At 39.5% G+C, this 21,096-nt stretch overlaps 1 protein-coding gene across 2 annotated transcripts in view; it reads left to right on the forward strand.

The window, feature by feature from the left end:
* LOC118110237 (NT-3 growth factor receptor) overlaps nt 1–21,096 on the forward strand; it is a 117,029-nt gene that overhangs the window by 19,859 nt on the left and 76,074 nt on the right. Inside the window, exons 1-3 of one of the 2 annotated variants that reach the window (XM_035157932.2) lie at nt 4,984–5,046; nt 14,899–14,973; nt 18,973–19,044. In XM_035157932.2, the coding sequence (XP_035013823.1) occupies nt 14,945–14,973; nt 18,973–19,044 (101 nt within the window). In that variant the 5' untranslated portion in view covers nt 4,984–5,046; nt 14,899–14,944. Of the gene's footprint in view, nt 1–4,983; nt 5,047–14,898; nt 14,974–18,972; nt 19,045–21,096 lie in introns of those variants that run through there. The other variant, XM_035157931.2, reaches the window with a different exon arrangement.

Below are 21,096 nucleotides of genomic sequence, written 5' to 3' on the forward strand. Positions count from 1 at the left end.
TCAAACATGTCAAGTTTGGTGCAGATTGGCTAATGTGCACTGAAGTTGCAACAACTTCATGTTTCAGGGTGAAACGTTGAAATTTGACATCACAAAGACAAAAACTCACGAAGATAACAACTTTTCATCTTCAAGGTGTTTCGATTGCACTGACCAAATTTAGAAGTGGATCTGATTAATCCTCAAGGTGGATTTCGTTAAAGTACGATGTGTGTGAATGATGTGTGTGAATTGCCAAAAAAGACCACTTAATCCAAAATGGCTGACTTTCTGTTGGGTTTGGAATATGGGTCCTCTTTTTTGTAAGCGTGGGCAATTTTCATGCGTTTTGGTAAAATGTGCCACCAAGGCTGCCCTTTGGGGGGCGCTATCAAGTCAAATGGACACGCCCACCCGTGACAACCATTTGACACATAGATTTCATGCTCATTTGAATTTCGTGCAAAGTTTCAGCAAAAGTTACACACGTTTAGGCCGCCCAATATGCCATTCAAAAAAAGAAATTATAATTCCTTGAATTTTGAAAGCAGCACAATATCAGAGACAGAGAGAGTAAAAGTACAGGTTTCTGAACAGGTATAAAAGCCCTGAATGCATTAATATCCACACTTGTCAGTTCTATGCACTATTGTAAATTTATTTTATATGGCAGCTGTTATGTCCGAGACAAATTTCCCTTTACAAATATAGTCAATGTTTTAAAGTTTATTTTGGAACATATTAGGCCAATTTGATAGGACAGAGTTAGATGTGAAAGGGGGACAGAGAGAGAATGTTGGTGACACGCAGCAAAGGCCCGCAAGCCGCAATTGAACCTGGGCCGCTGCAGGAGCTTATACTTATATTTAAAAATGTAAACTTATATTTTAAAAACCATTGTCCGTACAATGTAATTGTAGCTGATGCAATCAAATGCCACACTCAAAAAAGTAAGATCCAAGTTGTGTAAGCATGGAATTGTGACATCATGTCTGTACAGGAAGACATCAATGAGCAAATATATTCATCTCTATTTTGTAGAGGGCTACATTGGAACTCCAAATGTTCTCACTAAATTTTGGTTTGTCATTGTTTGTAATCTTTAAGTCTGTTTAAATATCAATTCAGTGCTACAAAACCTCTTATAGGTTTTCATCTGGCTTAAGACCTGGACACTGTAAAAGTCTCAGCACATATTCACATCAATCTCTCTCATTTTTTGAAAGTAGTCGATACTGTGTCGTGTTACTGATTTTACTGTAGGATTTGCAACTACTGATGAATGAAAAGTTATGTGAAACCATTGTCTTTTGAACATGAACCAGTTTATTTACAGTTAGAGAAAGAGACAGATAGAGTTGGTGTAGATATAGTGAGAGAAGAGATGAAATCACACAGCTGCACTTTAGATATGCTGCTGTCCTCATTCTTTCCCCCTCTCTGTCTTTGGTCTACCACACATTTCCCAAAGCTTTCTGCTGTGTTGGAATACCCTAAAGAATCATCCACCCTCTCCATCCCACTCTCTACTAATGGAACAAAATCCTGTGCATGTACCTGTGTGTTTGGAATATGAGAGGAATATTTCTGTTAGAGAATATAAGAGAAGCAAGGTTTGCCTCTGGCACTGTCTTCTTTCCCACATCACACCCTTTGTATAATTTAAAGCTTTTCATTATTAAATAAGATGATTGCTTCAAGCCATCGGCCTCCTGCAAAAGTGCATCCTGTGTGTGTGTGTGTGTCTCTCTCTAATTTTAAGAACAGATTCAGTCACAATTTTCCAAACTTCGATTGGACTCAGCAGTACATAAAGGCTTTGTCAAATGGAAACAGCCAAATGAAAAGAGAGGTGCTGATGTCAAAATGCTTTCAGGTAGGAACTGTGCCATGTCATTGAAATGTGGAGTGATGGAGAATGTTGAGAAGAGACAGAAGTTAAGTTAAAGGGCTCGATCTGAATACTTTGATTGATTACTATGCATACTTAGTAATAATTTGTCCGAATATTATAGGCAACTTTCCAAAGTAATTCATCCTTTTTCTGATCTCTTTTAAAGCAGAGACTTTTGTCTTGTTAAGCACAGAAAAACAATTAAACACAGAAAAATAGTAAACCAAAATACATACACAGTATTTACTCACACTTTACTAAATCACTACCTGCCTTAAATTGTCAGTTTCCCCATGGGAGTTCTGCATTTTGTCCTGCCATGAATGTAGCAGAAACTAGTGCCAACAGGTCACATTAACTTCTAAACCAGCCAGAATGGAGTGAGAGGAAGTGACCTTGCATATCCTAGATATTTATATTTTAGGGGTAGACCTGGATTTGCTACAATGTTTAGTTTCTATTAGTTTCTAATCTGGGTTACACATGAAGGATTTTACCCTGGACAGCAGCATGAAAGCAAAGAACGCTCAATCTGAGACAGAGGAGAGAGAGACCTGGAACAGTTGTGTACCACCAGGTTACAGCTCTGATAGACTAGTTGTTATAATGAAAACAACAATAATGATAATTATGGATGTAAAGATGTTTTAAATGATAGCAACAATTCATATAATAATAATAATGTGTTGTTGTTGTTGTTGAAAACAGCTGTAGCTGGAATTGTGTGTGAAATTTCAAGTCAATTGGACAAACTATGTCAGGGGCGTGGCCTGTCAAACTTAATAGAGCCACCGTGTGGTAGATTGGGCTCAAATTTCTTGGGCATTACTTTTACGATATTCCCAATAGATTTGCCAATTTGTATGTTTCTAGCGTAAAATATTTCAAAGATATCCCGCAAAATATACAAGAGTTTGATTGGCCACGCCAACTTCTGCCAATTAATACGGCACTTTGTTAGTTTTTAGTTGCCCCCTTGAGCATTCTTACCAAATTTCACCAAATTTGGTAAGAAGTGGTTCCTGCGCTATAGATTTTGGGAGATTGTAGTGCCCCCTATGGGCAAAACTCTACATGCTTTGCTCCGCCTGTTTTCGGACACGATACAAACTTATCTACCAAGTTTGAATATGATTGGACCAAATGTTGCTGAGTTATGGCCAATGTCCTTTTAAGGTCCGCTCTTTGTGAAAGGTTTTTGGTAAATAGCGGTCATATTTTTGGACCAATTCAGCTCATTTATAAGAGAAGTGTGTATTTCAGTCTCATAATGCTGTGTACTAAATTTGGTGTGGATAGGATGAAATACCAAAACGTAGAGGTCACATTACTGTTTTTCAATTTATGCAAATTAGCAAAACAAACTATCATGACAGACTTTGATCAGGCCCCGAACCCTTATCATAACAAACCAGAGTAAAAACAATTGTGTTCTGGGGTCTCATTTATTACCGTTGCGTACGCACAAAATGGGCCTGAAACGTACGTACGCCACTTCTCACGCAAACGTTGGGATTTAGAAAAACAAACTTGACCCATGCGTACGAACGTTTTGGAGACGGGAAAGTGGCGATGCAGACGTGAGGTGGTGAACTGAAGACAGATTATTGATCCACTTCATCATTTACATTAAAACCAACAGCTTTAGTTGTGCTCGCGTGACATCTGTTCCACACAAACCTTTTAGTTGAAAAATCTATGAAACAAATTACGTTCAGATTCCATTAAACAGCGGCGTTACAGAGCCAAGTCATTAACAGATTTTAATAATATCTTCTATCACTCGCTCTAAATAAATAAATACTGCTGACACTGGTGCGTGATTCTGCGTGTTGGATGCACGCGAATGGAAGGACGAGGAGGAAGCGAGGGTTCAGCGATGTCTGATCAGCTGATATAGATTCTATAGTTCTGTGATCTGTGATCTTTGTGCTGAACTGAGTCCAGTATCACACAGATCAACCGACGGAACCGAACCATCCCAGTACAAACACGAGCATATAATGATAATTCTGTTAGATTCTATAGATTGAGGACATCACAGCTGTCTCTGAATTTAATAATCCTGCAGTTTTGGATGATTAAATACAAACAGACAATACAACAAGTTCCCTCAAATTTTGAGAGTTTTTCTTTTTTTTTTTTGCCTCCACCTTTGAATTGGATCTTTTTTTATTTCAGGCTCCGTTCTTTCTATCGTACTCACTCTCACACATTGTATTATCCACAGCAGCAGCAGAGTATCAGTGTATTTTCTTTAATAGTGACATCACTGCTGTCCCATTAATCGCTCTTCACCTCCACCTCACTAACAAGCACCTCAATGTCAGTGTCAGAAAGTTGTATTCTCATCGCTTTATGCCGTGACTCTGTCATGACTCACGGTGGAAACCCATTGGTCAGCAGCATAATTTAATATTCATGCCGTGCTTTCCATTGATCATTTATGGTTAAAAGGGGGCGTGTAGAGGGCGGAGTATGAGGCAGATCGAAGTACAAACGTTTCCAGGTGGACTGTGATTTATAAAGTAAACATTGCCTTCTGGTGTGCGTTCACACGGTTTTATAAATCAGAATTTTCTTTTGCGTACGCCATTTCCGGCTTTTGTGCGCACGTACACTTTTAGTATGAATCCTACGCACTGTTTTATAAATGAGACCCCTGGCCCTTCAGGCCTGGAACCCTAACGAACCGGAGTAAAAACAATAGGGTTCCGTCCCTTCAGGCCTCGAACCCTAATAAAATAAATTCAGCGGACAGTCTGAGTCTGAGTTTTTTCAACTTCCTGTTACATCAAAATAGTAAAAACAAACATTTCTAGTGACTTATCAGTATTCTCTTTAAATAAAATTCTATGGCTGTGAAACTTGCAGGAGCCAGAACACTCTGATGTCAGACGGGGAGTCCTAGAACAGATAGCAGAACGGTGATACGGATACTCATTAACTGGGGTAGGTGTGAATCCTACAAATACTGGCTTAAAACTAGGATCGTTTCTCATCCTTGCCTCATCTCGTATGAAGCGACAGAAGAAAGAAAATGGTGGAAAGGTGATGCGATGAGTCTGTTCGTATTTGGTCCCCCCCTGAAATCCATTTATCTTGCAGATTGAATGGGAGCTTGTCCACAACTGGGGCGATGCCATGTGCAGTGTCCAGATATAGGAGTCCTGGTAAGCAACCTTCCTCTTTGGCTGACTCAACCTCCATCAGTAGATCCCCAAGGTGTTGAGTTTATTTGGTTCTCCAATGGAGATTTTTGGAAAACATTCAAGTCTTTTGAGGAGTGCATTTTCTATTGCATCAGGTGAGCCAAAACACTCTTCTAGCCTTTCCCAGACCTTGTCCAGACCCAGTGCAGGGTGGTTGATATGCACTGAACGAATGCGTTTGGCGTGCCTAGATGACTCATCTTCAAGGCACCGTGTCAGAAGATCCAGTTCTTGTCTGAGCTTTAAACTTAACCCCTCGATGGCGTTTTCGAATGATGCCTTCCATGCCCAGTAATCTTCTGGTTTATCCATTAACTAGGTCAGACCCTCAGCAACTAAGTCTCTTTGCCAGGTATCTAGCAAGATCAGCAACAGCAAAGTCATTATTCTCCTGTGGAGATGTATTTGATCTATAGTGGGCTGACAGGCTACCGGTGGTGAAGGTGTGGTGTGGTTGGGCTGCTGAGAATCTCATAAGGTTGATAATGCATTGTGGATCATTGATTGTGTAAAGTCTTTGATGAACCCCTGTATGCAGGCTAAGAGTGTCAGATGGCTGTGGACTACGAGCATGACTTCTATGTACGGGAAATTTGACCTGTGTGTCATAGAGGTCCTCTGAATCTGTCTTCTGCTGTACTAGTGTGCTGTTCAAAAACATTAGCTGCGGCAAGTGCAGCTTCTGTTTCCTCATCCTCTTAAAGAGCGTCTAGCGTCGCGCTCAACTGTGCTTCTTCAACTTTCAATTGTGCTTGCTTTACTTTGTATTACATTTCTTAACTTTCTGTTACTAGAGTCTGATTACTAGAAATCAGAATTGTAATAGAAATAATGGAAAGCATTAGGGATTTTTCTCAGGTAGAAACAAACATTGAAGGCCCCACCTACAGGGGTGAAGTCCTGCTATCTCCATCGTCTTCTCAGAAAGATTCATTTAATTTACCTTTACCTATGAAACGTCCAATCAGTGTCAGGCTTTGGGTCGGGTATCTCATCAGCCACACTTTTATTCGTGGAGGTCTGCAATCAGTCTTATTAAAAATGTGGTTAAACATTGGAGAATGCATCAAACTCAGCATATTTTAACAGATCCAGTCAAAGTTCATTATCTGTGTGTTTCTCTTTGCTCATAGGTAACTCAGAGATGCATGGTTTCAGTCAAGTCTTCTTTGTTTGTCTCGTCCCCTCTAAACCATGTCAGTGTGATTGTCATCAGTTATTCTGCTCAGCAGATCATTTAGCTCTTTTATTCTATATGTGTGTACTTTGAATAGTGTTTATTTTGTGCGGAACATTTAAGTTACAAGAACAAGTTCCTCCTCTTGAGACCACTCATTAGTAGGGGATGATGAACCACTCCCTGTTTCCCTCTATACGTCACCACTTCATGGGCGTCTGGAGAAGCATGTGTCCAAAGCAGAGTAGTTTTATCGGGTGTCAAAGGTGTGCTTGCACTAGGTGTGCTTTCAATGGAATAAAGCACAATAGGCAATCTGTGTGTGCCCACTTCAAACCAGTGGTCACCAACGTTTCGGTCAGCGTTTCTTTTGTTGTAAACTTCATTCTCTCAACCTGATCTGAGCTATTTATATCAAAAGGTATCCACTTAAGGCACTTAACAACAATTCTGTGTATCCTGTCTCCTAGTTGGGAAAGCTTTAACCTACTTAAAAAACTGGTCTACAATACTAGCAAGTAATTGTTGCGCTAACAACTTTGCATATTTACAAAATCTATTTCCATATTTATAAAAGGACCTGATTAATGGAACAAATGATCGTGTTTCACTGTGCTGTACTTTCTCCTAGTTTGCTGAAAGGTAATCCATCTCTCCATTCTGCAAACCATTGTGATCTTATTATTTCATTGATCCCCCTTTTCATGGTGATGGAACATGCGTGACAGTGGGCAACAGGAACAAAAGGGATCACGGACAGACTGAACAACCTCTCAACCTCTCTCTATAATTTACTTAAATCAACACTAAAAGCATATCTAGAATCAGTGTCTAAATGGTTGCAACTTTGACTTTTGCCAGAATGCTGGTTCTTGTAAGGGCATACCATACCGCAGAGTTACTAGAGGGTAACGGTCGTGCTTCCAATACTTTTTATCCAGTTATTACAGTGTAGCCAGCAATATTTTTTTCATGTCAGACGGTCTGCTTCCTGACCCGTTCATGTACAGAATCAAATCAGAATTTGGTATTGGTGTCTGCAACAAGATTGGTCTAGGGTTTTCAATAACCACAACTCATGTTCATCGTTTTCATCCATCATAGGAAGAAGAGTATCTGGGTTCAGATGTGGTGATTGCTTTAATTATAGGTGGGGCTTAAAGGGGACATAGCATGCAAATTCCACTTTGTTAGTGCTTCTACAGGTTAATGTGGGTATCTGGCATGTCTACCAACCCAAAAACTCTGGGAAAAAACACTCGCGTTTTGTTATAGTTCCTCTAAGTCAGAAACGTCATGCTTGAGCGACTCGATTGCGCTTCCTGGGTATTGTGTCGTAACAATACACTGGAAGTCTCCTACATGGTCTTGGCCCCCGTCCCGTCCGTCCCCACACTCGTTACTTCGGGTTTACACGGAGGCAGCGAGCGCCGTTCCCAAGCACGCAGCCGGGCTGTTCACACGGGACGAGCATTTCTCCGCTGGTCAGCTCGCGATTCACTCACATGTGGCATTTGTCTGGATCGTTGGGACCGGGAGGCTGCAGCAGCTGCTCGGAGCGACCGCCGCTCTCCGTGCGTGAGCTGGAATTTGTGTCAGCGCCACACAGCAGCAGTGTGGAGGACTTCCGCAGTGTTCAGCGCTACTGTAACCCCGAACCCCGACATTCAACGGGTACAACAACAAGCGGAGAAAGCAGAATCGCGGGCTGACCTTATATATACAGTCTATGGGGCTGACCAGCGGAGAAATGCTCGTCCCGTGTGAACAGCCAGGCGGCTGCGCGCTTGAGAACGGCGCTGCGCTGCCTCGCAGCGGTCTTCCACACTGCCAGCTGTGTGGAAGACTTCCGCAGTGTTCAGCTCTACTGTACGCCGGGTTACAGTAGTTCCGCCGGGTTACAGTAGTTCCGCCGGGTTACAGTAGTTACGCGGGGTACACTGACGGAAGTGCCGCTGCGAGCAGCGCAGCGCCGTTCTCCAGCACGCAGCCGCCTGGCTGTTCACACGGGACGAGCATTTCTCCGCTGGTCAGCCCCATAGACTGTACATATAAGGTCAGCCCGCGATTCTGCTTTCTCCGCTTGTTGTTGTACCCGTTGAATGTCGGAGTTCGGGGTAAATGATGGTCTTCATAGCCCCCACCTCTCTTTTCTCTCTGTCTGTCTGCTTGTGTGCTTGTAGTGGATGGGCAGAGGGGGACATTTAATTATGTGATTGGGAAAATTAAAACTCCAGGACAACAAGGGGAATACAAAGTATGGGATGCATATTTGATAATTTATATCATATAAAATATGTAATTTATATCGTTTAAAATCATGGGGGAGGGGGAGCTGGCTCATTAGCATTTAAAGGAACAGGCAGTCAAAACAGGTCGCTCTGTGGAGGGCTGTTTTATACAGGGTATAAAGGGTGCTGTTTTATATGATCCTTGTGGTATTTTGACCAAAGTATGTTACAGACATTTCATTAAGACCCCAAGGAACCATATCAACTTGTGGTAAAATGGGCATGCTATGTCTCCTTTAAGTAAGTATTGTGCTGAGTAGCAGAAATGTTCAAGATATGCCAAACTGAATGGGGAACAAGAACCACATAATCATGATCCAAAACAATGGGTGGAGTTTGTTTTCTTTTTTATCATTTTTCTTTCAATCTTAAGAGCAACAGCGGCTACAGCCTTGAGACAGCCGAACAACAGGAGACAAGCATGACTAGTAGTATGCAACAGGACGGTAATGAGAGTAGTGTTTCTGCACCAGGATGTTTCTATGACGTAACCGTTCTTCTCACAAACCTACAGGCAAAGTGGCTGCCTGTAGTCAGGGAATCAAAGGCAGGGGGCGCTGAAGATTGCCCTTTTGAGGTCATTAAAACCTTGTCCATCTCCTCTGTCCGTTGTACTGTGGTCTGCGGCGTGGACACAATGGAGTCCATGGCAGCTTACTCGTAGATTTAGTGTCTAGAATAGTTTGCAATTCCCAAGAAAGAGAGCTCAAGCTGGCAATGTTTTATTAGGGTGATGGATAAACAGTAAACAGAACTTTAAAGTGTAAAGAGATGTCAATAAGATTGTTCTCATTGACATCTCTTTGTTCAACATTCCTCTAGTTTCATTCTGAAAAGTCAGCTTTAAAAAACCAACAACATGGCTCAGTTCAAAATTTCCAGTCAATAACTCCTCTCATCTCTGACATGATCTTAACATCTGATGATTATTATTTGAACCATAGTGTCACCATTGTTCTGCATTAGTGAGAAGTTATCGACGTTTAATCTCCGCTTTAATACTGCCCATTGAAAGAGGTCCTGTTTTATCAGTTTCATACATAACAAAGTAAGAGCAACTCAGAATCAGAATCAGAATCAGAATTCTTTTTATTGCCAAGTATATTTACATATACAGGAAATTGCCTTGGTGTGGTTGGTGCCTTTGGACATAACAACAAATCGGACATAAAACAACAAAATATACAGAAAAAACAATAGGCACGTGCGGTGCTAAGGTGCAGTGATTGGTTCCGGATAGTGCCAACAATATATAAGTTATAAGTTATGTGCGGGGGCAGAGTCAGTGTGATGCAGGGGGCTTGTTTGTGAGCCCCACTGCCTTGGGGGAAAAACTGTTCAGGTGGCGCGAGGTTTTGGTCTTGATGGCCCGGAACCTTTTTCCAGATGGGAGTCTCTGGAATAGGTGGTGGCCGGGATGGGAAGGATCAGCAATGATCTTGCCTGCTCTCTTCCTGGTCCTGGAGTGGAACAGGTGTAGGAGAGCCGGCAGGTCACAGCCGATGACCTTCTCAGCTGACCGAATGATCCGCTGCAGTCTGCCCTTGTCCTTGGCAGTGGAGGCAGCGAACCAGACGGTGATTGATGCAGTGAGGATGGACTCAATGATGGCCGTGTAGAACTCGACCATCACTTTCTGCGGCATGTTGAATTTCTTCAGTTGCCGCAGGAAGAACATCCTCTGCTGGGCCTTCTTGGTGATGGTGGTGATGTTCTCAGCCCACCTCAGGTCCTGTGCAATTATAGTCCCCAGGAATCTGAAAGACTCCACTGTTTTAACTGGGGAGTCGCACATGGTGAGGGGGGCGGTTTGGGCTGGGCTCCTCCTGAAGTCTGCTATCATCAACTTGTTAGTTAATGGCTTTAAAACTTTCATACAATAGAACATGAGGCACAGCAACCTCGAGCGAGTGCTCGTTCATCTGTGCTACTTTAAATAAATTTGATATATTTATTTTAAATTCCTGTCATAATGTGTGTTTTACATTTTGCTGATTTTGAACAGGAGTGATTATTATTAAAATCATAATTTTCATCACATGTCCCAAACAGACGAGGACAGTACAGAGACTGTCTCTCCCTGCTCTCCTTTGGATCTCACTCGAAGGTCATCTATCTTTTTACAGTATAGTGTTTTGATACAATGAAACTTAACTATCTGAGTGGTAAAGTAGTTGAGTACAGTTAATCTACAGTATTTCCATTTTCTTTACTTGGACTACATTGTATAGCACTTGTGCTGTTAAGATCAAGATTTCACACTATGAATATACTTACACATAGACTTATGTTTTGTTGAAGCTTATGCAGTTTTATTAATTTAAAGGATTTTAATACTTAAGTCAACGCTTCATAGCACATTTCATTAATTCCCTCAAGCATATCACACATTATCTAATGTAGCTGAAATCCTTGATGGATTTTCTTCATTTGGTCAAGAGACAAAATAAAAACATTGCTTATTTTATTGTCATTATCATGTTTTCTTTTGAAACTTTCGAACATTAATTCATCAGCATTTATCAGGAACATTTTATCACTGATATTTGTGGATATCGGAGCATTATTCTACATCTGCTCTAGTTTCTTTAAACCCCTCTGATTTTAATCAGTCATAAATTTGAACTTTGAGCCAGCAATTCACCATCAGTCCACTCACACGAGGGCTGCACCTATCGATTATTTATTTATCGATTAATCTAACATTATTGAGTACTGAAGTTTACTCTAATAATAAAATAAATATTATTTTCTCATGTAACTAGGAGAAAAAATAAAGGGTATCTTAAAATAAAGTGCTTAATTTTTGAAAAAATTAATAAAAAGATGTAGTTTGAGTTTCCCCATTTCTTCTTTATATAACTACATTTCACATATAAACAATCTCAACTAAACAGCTTTAACTTTCCTCCTTGTTCCCACTTTCTCTGGTTCAGAGAAGTAAACTCTACCATGTGTTGCCAGGATTTACTACCTTAAACACGTAAAAAGCTGCGCAGGTTAAAATAAGACTACCGCAAGTGCGAGAAAAAGTGCCCAGGATAAAATAGAAACGGTCAGTCACAATCTAATAACAGAGTCTGGGTCCGTGTAGAACGGCTTCTGGGTCTGTTTCCGGGCCGCGGCCTGACTATTGGGGACCTATGCTAGTGGGTGATTTTTTTCGCTTCAGCTTGCTTTTCTGGTGAGTCAGTGCTTTGACTGTGCGCAGCCACCTTCCATACGACGCGTCAATCCAGCCCTAACTCACACATGAGCGCAGTTAAGGACTCAACATTCTCTAAGTCTCTATCAATTTATCTGCCTATGAATCCAGCTGGCATTCTGGAGCAAAACATTGCTTCGAAACAGGCACCTTGTTTTGCCCGTTTATCACCGGTGGACTGATTTAATTCACTTGACACTTTTGCTTTGCCTTCAGATTTGCCTTATTTTATTTTTAACATCGGCTGTGGACTGATTGTTTCCCTTGTTGGCATATTCACATCAATTTGAAAAGTAAAAAACATTCACTTATACATTCATTAAACCCTGCTGCAGCATCAGAGCTTCCACAGTTCCATTTTTCTTCACTACATCTGTGGTGGCAAACGTAAAGAACACTACAATGTACTGTTGGTTGGCCCTTTATCTATAACCTGACCTTGGGTACTGTTTAAAGAGAGAATGGAGTATCTGTGGAATTAGACAGGCACTATTATCACAGGCACAATAGCCCTATAACAGGCATGATGACTGTTTGCTCAGATTTTAAGGCATATTTATTATGACTGAGCCATGGCTACAATGACAAATCTAGCATCTATCATTTGCATAAGTATTGCAATGAAATTGCTATCCAGTAGTTATATCCTCCTACTCTAATTGTGTAAGAAAATGCACTGGTTCTCTGTAATAATGCTTATGTGCAATTTATAATCAAGCTTCTGTAAGCTTCTGTCATGCCCCATTGTTCTTTTTTCTCTCTGCCAGCAAAATTGCTCTCCCTCTCTTACCTCCATCTCTCTGACTGTTACACTTTAGATGCAGAGTATGTAGGAGGCTATACTGTTATATAATAATAATAATAATATAATGTTTCTTCTATGTCCTGGCAGGCAAACATTGATGGTTTGTGTGGGTGAGAGATCTGACTCTTTACTCACTGCCAAGATTAGGAAAGAAAGGGATGGTGATAGAGGGAGAATGGAAGAGGGAGGTTGGGACAAAGGCAGTATTGGGTGTTGGGCATCAAAACCCAGTTCTGTGTTTGACCTTCTTCCAATAATAAGTACAAAGTCACTTTTTTTTGATTGGGCTGATTTTAAAACAATTTAGGTCTTATTCTTGCAATTAAACAGTGTATGAAATATGGTGACACATGCCCTCAAAGTGGTGGCTTCCAGAATGCAGAAGTTTTATGGTGAATTGATTACTAAACTAATGTTAAACTGCTGACATACAATTTGACAAGATAAATTATATATGTAGTTTTACTTATTATTGATGACCAAAAACATTTCATTATCAGCAGTATTTTTAACATGTTTACCACAAAGATGGTTTATGCACCAAAGCTATATAGGATTATAAGGCTTAAGGCTGCCTTATTTTGGTATATTCCACCCTTTTCTTTCACTTCTTTGGTACTCTCTTCTGTTTTCTCTTCATATCACAAGTATTTTTGTACTTATATATATATGCCTTAGTAGACATGTGTATGTGTGAGAGAGAGAGAGAGACATTTTTTATTTTACAAAACATTTAATTTACATATTTCATTACTACAATCTGTGGGTGTCACAAAAAAGTGTTAATGTAAATAAATAATACATCATTCGGTTAAAGTGTGGAAAAGACAGCTGATCATTGACTATGGAACAGATGACATTTTTTTAAAACCAGCATGTTTTAAAAGACCCTTGATCATAAACATGTTTTCAAAACATTAGTTTACTCTAGTCACAGTCTTGCCCTGAGGTTCACCAGCCACACCTCCTTTGCTTCCTGCCCTTCTCTGTTCTCCACCCTGTTCTTTCTGCTCACATAAATTGCCATTTTTTGCTTCGCCGTAGAGGTAATTTAGGAGCTGCCACTTCTGTTAAATTTTTTGTAGCCTGTTCCCATGGTAAAAACCTTCTCCGTAAAAAACACGTTAAAGAGACTAAAAACCATTGTTAAAAAGAGAAGAAACCTGTCAGTCGCTTGCACTCTGGCAAACAGTCTAAAAATGGACATTTGTCATAAACAGCAGGATTAAGAACAGAAATAAAAGCATTAGAAGCACTGGCACCGTGTAAAATGTTCCACTGGAGGTCGCCAGTCCGATTTTTAAGTGGAGGTTTGTATAAAAATCCTCCACTGTGGGCCGGTTCGATTTTCTTCAGAGAGAGAGAGAGAGAGAGAGAATTAGAAGCCAAGTTAGGCATAAAGGAATATTTCACTGCACACTGGGAATGTGTGTATCAATGTAAAACAGCATGACATTAGCCTGTCAAAAACCAAATCCCTGTATACACAGGGACCCTTTTTCGAAGTAACAAAGTTTTATGTGATAACACATTCATTTTTTTCAGTATGAATAAATACCTGTCTATCTGTATGTAGAACGCATATCTCGTAAACCATTCGTCTTATCGACCTAACACTCAGCATATTGTCAGTATTGTCCTACTGTTAATCAGTATTTGTAGTGGTCCATGGGCAGAGCAGTGTTTAATATGGTGGGACAAGATATGATCAATAATGTTTTATGTTTGTCTGCGAACAGATTTGATCATGTCCTCTTCTTCACCATCGGATAAACAACAGCAGTGGTCCATAACTGTGTTAAACCACAGGTCAAAATGGCCACTAAATAATTGTGATAATTTGTTCATTTCACAATATCGGACTGACAGACGTTCATTTTTGTCACGAGTGCTGATTCCTGCCTGGGCAATAACATTCATAGAATTGCTTCCTCTTTAGCAATTTAAAAAAAAGTAAAGCACAATGTTTGTTTTGATTCAGCAATGCTTTATAAACAGCTGAATTACAGAGCTTTTAATTTGAAAAGTTGTGAACTCAGGTCTTTAGATTGTGTTTATTGCCCAAGGGCACTAATGACAAGGAGTAATTTTGTATTAGGCTCCCCAGCATGACCACAGGCTAAGCAAACAGCCCATTCCAAACAGGCAGGTTTACAACAGGTACTGCAGTATTTATTGTAAATGACATATTTTTGCACCATTGGTTGGAAGAAACAATTATGACTATGAGAAAATGTTATGGGTATCTTTCATAATTTTTATTTTACGGGCCAAACAGTTCAAGAAAATAATCTTCACAGCCCAACTGATAAGTCTTTACTTTCCTTCTTTTCAGATACATTGAGTCCTGGACGGGTCTGCAAAGCTTGAGGGATGTGGATATGGAGCTCTACACCGGCTTAGAGAGGCTGTAAGAAGAAACGTTTCTCAATGTATTTGTGTCCGTTTGCTCATGCAGTGTTGTAATTGTAGAACATATCACAACTACAATATCTGGCTGCTAAGAATATTTAACTCCATTCCCGTGCAGCGACCTACTAATTACACAAACGTCTGTCTTTCTGTCTGACCGTCTCACTTGTTCGAATCGACTTCACACATGTATTCTTAGTGGTCATGGGATGTGCAGTGCCAAGTTTGGTGCGATTTGGACACAGGATATGTTCAATATGAATAAAAATTGATTACAATAGCGACCAACACTCAGTAATGGTCAGAATCAGCTTTATTTGCCATATACGTCCCCAAGATGTCTAGGGTATGAGGGACAAACAATACAAAAAATAAACCTGGGAAAAAACAAGTAACTAGCAGGATACGTTCAAGAAAAATAAAGTATTGTTATTAATAACCGTAAGGTCTACACAAAATGCCCTTCCCAAAACAGAAGAAGGAATAAGAAAACGAACCACTAACTGAAAACAATGTCCAAAGAAATGAAGATTAACCATGAAAACGAAAGAACACTAACAGAAGTTATCCACAGAGTTCAACAATACACAAAGAAACACCAACCAACTAATGCACACTACTATACAGTCCACTCGCAGCTTGTTGCACACTGGCAACATCTGAAGCTCTGCTCAGGGTTTCATCTGCTTCTCCCTGATTTCAGTGTGGCTTCAGCTGTGCCAGTGGAGGTGCTGCAAGAGCACACACCTGGAGGAGATGAGAGAGAGAGAGAAACAAAACACGCCACGTAACAAAACATACTAGGAATTTGACTTTGTTGTAGTTGCCCTTAGTGTACTTAAACAAATAGACATACAATTAACAACAGACTACCAGAAATTAATAAAATAAGCTTGACCACTATGTGTGTGTTGAATTTTCTTCTACATCCTCTGGTAAACTACAGCAGTGGTTGGCAACTGGGTCAAACCCTGAGCAAAATCACCACTAGATAACTTTGATAAGTTCTTTTTTATTTTTCATTTATTTCACCATATGCACTGACACAAACACAGTCCCGGGTGCAGCGGGTACTGAGCTTCGTCATAGCAACAACATTCATTGGATCACCTTCTATTTGGCAATTTTCTTCAAAGTAATAGCACAATGTAAATTTTGTTGCTACAATGCTTTATATTATATATTAATAACCCCACTTATGTAAAATCAAATAAACTTATTAACACATGAGCAATGTTTTATAAGAAACATTGACCACAAAATCTTCACTGCAGATAAACCAGGTATGAAAAACTGTTTTCATTCTGCATCATAGACTGTACATCAAAAAATATTGTAGGCCTGTTTGAGGAGGGCTGACAAGTAATAATTCTGAAGTAGCTCCAGAGCATTACCACAGGACAAGCAAACAGCTCTTCCAAACAAGCAGATTTACAACAAGCACTGCATTTGTCATTACATTACATGTTCAATGGAATTGAAGTAACTGCTTAAAAGACAGTTACTTTGGTAAATACACACATTGACTAATTAATATTGCTAATATTGCTTTAATTTCCCATTCAAAATGTGATACAATCACAACAGGATGGACAGTTGGAACAAATGCATAGACCATAAATAGCTGTAACACATGGGCAGGTGTGCATGCATGTTTTTACATTTTTTACGGTGGCTGTGGTCCAGTGACAGCTAAATACAATACAAGAGAAGAAGAAACAGAGGCTGAGTTGTATTGATTCTCAGAGGACTGCTATAGCACATCCTCCACTCTGGGGAATGACTTCAATCCTCCAGCTGAGCAAATACACTGGCTCTTCTCCCACTGACAACTAGATAATTAAAAGTGAGCATGTGGTTCTGCTGTAGCTTCCTTTTAACCCTTTAACGGCTGGATGACTGTAAGACTCATTTAGTTTTTTCACACTGGAAAAAAAAATGAATGGACAAATTAAAAATGGCCAATGATAAATCTAATGGCTGTTGGTGGATAATTGGCAGACATGGATAACCCTGTGGCATGATAATAATAATGATAGCTAATAATTTTATACATACTTTTTTTTTTACTGTGAATCCTAATCTCCTTCCACACTCTTATTTAACCTCTTAATCCCCCCTCGGTCAAGCAGTAATGAGATTCAGAGGGGGAGGATTGTAATTAAATTTGATTTGGGTTCAGATTTAAACTGCAGAGAAAAGAGAATACTGAGGAATGAAATCCATTCTCTCCTGCAGTATCAGTCAAGCAGCAGCCATGGCTGAAGTGCCTTCAATATGCAGCTCCTCTACTAGCCACTAGATATGGTTCCAAGCAAACATTTAGAGAAGTTAATGTTTAGATTGCAAATACTATGACACATCTATCTTACACAGGAAAAACTACAACATCTCTATGAAATATTCAGATTTCTGAGAACTGAATCCTTCAGAGCATTGATATGTTTAGAGAACTGGATGATGCCACTCAGCCTTACTACCAATTTGTCTCCGGGAACATAAATACCAGTGTTATAAAAGAGACATCTCTAAAACTACACCTTGAATAAAAATTAAAAAAAATACTTTTTGTACTATCAATCCTCAATCATTACGGAACATTGCTATGGACAAAAAAAACAGCTGGTCTGGTTGGCACAACTCTACCTGAGTGTAATTTTTTTGGTCAAAATTACATGGTTTATAATGTCACTTTAGAAAGTTGCTTATCAAAAAACCTGTGCTATATTCATTTTAATTTCAGGGTCTTTAATTTTGGGCAAAATGTTGGCCAAGTAATAAAGTAAAATTATCTATCACTGCATCTATCGCTTTGTTGTGGTAGCAAATCCTGGAAGTTTTTTTTCAGTGCTTCAGAAAAGGGTGGTGTGATAAAGTTAACCCATCAGATTGGGCTTTAAGGAATGTTTATTTTGCTTGAATTTCAACGCCCTCAAAAAAAGATTTTCTGTAGATTGTGTAAAGATTTGTGCTCATCATTAGCAGCACCATCCACTTGCACTGCAAATTCACCAAATCCTTAAAACACCAACACCTTTATTGGCCTCATTTAATCATTGTAGTCACAAAAAAAATTTCTTGAAATAGTATGTATATACCACATCCCATGGAAAGTAGAGATTTAAAAATTATTAAAAACAACTTGATGGTTCGAGAAAGGTGTTGAAGTTGAGAACCAAAGACATTTATGCTAAATGGTCTGTATTTATACAGTGCTTCTCTATTCTTGACCACTCAGAGCGCTTTACAGTACAGTTTCTGCCATTCACTTATTCACTCACACATTCATACAGTGCATCTATGTGCAACACTCTCTTTGAGAAGGGGCAATTTCAACATCAAATGTCTTTGTAGAGCAACAGAACAGAGTGTTTTCAAAGTTTTCCATCATCAAATATTTCACAAATTATGGTTTTAATTCGTTTTCAGGGCTTTTATTGTATGCAAGCTTATCAGTGACATTGAACAAATGACCATGCTTGTTCGGGGGAGTAGGTGCACAGAGCACACTGGAAATTCCTCTGGGCTGCCACTTGCAATTTGCCTTCTTGAGGCACCTCACCTGACACCTGCATTCATTACTATGAAAATGAGATGTTAACTTTTGGCCTGGGTCCTATGGACAGTTCTATAAATGAGGTCCCTTCTCTCATTCATGTGATGTTAACAGTCTGTTGGTAGATGTAACACAGAAGCGTTCCTATTGAATGGAAATTCATTTGTCATTGTTTTAATTATTTAGCATTTATCCACAATCAATAATTGATGTTTGCAGCTTTGAAAATGGATGAGATTTAGAAATTACTGCCTTCATTCCTACTGTGTTGTGTTATCTGTTTATCTCGTAATATCTTGTTTTTATTTCTGCCTGTCTTTCTTTTCCTTTCTCTATCGTTGCTTGAATTGTCTTTGATGATTGTTTTTAATCTGTTTAACTCATTCAGAGATGGAGCTGAAAGTCATTGTCTCTCTCTCTCTCTCTCTCTCTCTCTCTCAGCACTATAACAAGGAGCAACCTGCATACAATCCATACTCGTGTTTTCTCCAAGAACCCCCACTTGCGTTACATGTGAGTACACACAAACACATTACTCTGAGGCAAAGCAAAATGTCTGAAACCCCCCCAAAAATCTAAAAGGTCCCTTTATAGTTTTGGGATAAAGCAATGCTATTGTTAGCACTAGGGCAGGTGTTGGCAACCTTTACTATCAAAAGAGCCATTTTGCCCCCTCTTCCACCAAATACAGTTTGTCTGGAGCCGCAAAACATATTTGATAACACAGTTTATAAAGTTTTATATATAGTTATACTCAGTCTTGTGCCAGTTCACACTTAAAATGAACTAGTTCAGAGTTAAGTTCATGCAGATTAAAATGAACTAGTTCACGTTCATAGTTCAATTTTAAAAATTTTGAACTAAGTTCACGGCTCCTAAAATGAACTAGTTCACGTTCATTTGTTCCATTTTTTATTGGGATGATTTAGGTGACAAACGTCCGGTCATGTGTTTGGTTCTGAATCGATGGTGTCGGATCATGTCTGCGTGTCGCTCTGCTCATTTTAACACTGAGTCCTGACTGTGAGCGTCACGTCTCGTGTTGTACTGAGCACAAAACGTTGACGAGTCATTTTCATGATGTTTAAATGCAGCCTCATAAACTCTGGAGCGAATCAAACAAACACTAAGTGACATCATGTGCTGATCAGGTCCTGATAACTAGTGATGAGTGTTTATTAGTTATAGTGAGAGCAGAGTGGAGGAGGACACAGAAACTCCAGCTCTGTACAAACCAACTGCAGCTTCTGCTCTGAACAGTGAGCAGCTGGGACCAGAGAGAAACTCTGTGTTTTCACTGTTCTTCAACAATGAAGTTCACTCTCGTTGGAGTGAACGTCACTCATGTTCATCATATGAAAACTTATTCGTTCAGTTCATTGTTCACGAAAAATATAATTCATGCAAAACACTTTACAGTGAGCCACTGCAGAGGGGCTGAAGAGCCGCATGCGGCTCCAGAGCCGACCCCTGCACTAGGGTTATTACTTGTCAACTCTGTCTTTGCATGTGTCGTACATGTACATGATATTTTTTCTGGTAACTATATTTTGGGGGTTGTATTATATTTGAGAACAAGACATTTTGCATTATGAGGTATTCTTTGATAGGGCTGGGTTTACAAAAGTGTATTCTCCTATTAAAATAGATTTTCATTTGAATGATCCGACATTGATTCATAAAATAGCATAATGAAGAAAGATATCTGGATTAATTTTGCAAGGATATACAACCGTACCATGTTATGTTTTACCAACATGCAAACATTTGAGTGAAGTAACAATCCCTAACCTTTGTACAGATGTGAAACATTGCGTTAAAACTTCTCTTAAATCAGCAGAGCAGAGATAATTGCCTTAATTTGTGACAGTTGGATATCCAAAGCAACAGATTTATACCCAACCATTACTTCTCAGTTTATCGACAATGATTGGAGGCTCATGTCTCGTGCTTTACAGACCAGGGCAATAGAAACCAGCCATATTGCAAGTAATTCATTTGAAAGGTTTTAAGAAGCAATTAAAGAGTGGGAGCTTACAGCCAAAGACCCAGCCATCTTCTCTGTCTCAGACAGAACTTATTTGATTAAACTGCTGTAGTGTGTTGGTCATGTGAAATAAAAAGTAGAATAATTCAACTACTTTGGGGTCAATTCTCAACATAAACCTCAATATTTAAAAAAAGAATGCACAGTTAGAGGTTTCTTTGCACAGTTTACAGCATTAGTTATCTGATAATCTCTTTTTATCTAATATCCAAGCAAAATTGGTATTGTAACTGAAATATCCTTAATTTAATCCATATTGGATCAAATCTAAAGGAGACATTGTGAATCTGAATGGAATCAATTTGGAAAATCATTGGCAATACCCCAGCCCTACTCTAGGTGCCGTAGATAATTCTTCATTGGTGGTTGCCTGAAACCTTAATGTTGTATGAGTTCTTCAGAGCTTCTTTATAATCTTTTAGTCTTTAGGAGTCAGTCAGCACTAGAAGCATTGATTTAGACAAGTGTGACCAATAAATGTTTCTAATTTGGGAAATGAAAAATGAAAGAGTAAAAAT

This window comes from Hippoglossus stenolepis, chromosome 5 (genome assembly GCF_022539355.2).
Source record: "Hippoglossus stenolepis isolate QCI-W04-F060 chromosome 5, HSTE1.2, whole genome shotgun sequence".
Taxonomy (NCBI): Eukaryota; Metazoa; Chordata; class Actinopteri; order Pleuronectiformes; family Pleuronectidae; genus Hippoglossus; species Hippoglossus stenolepis.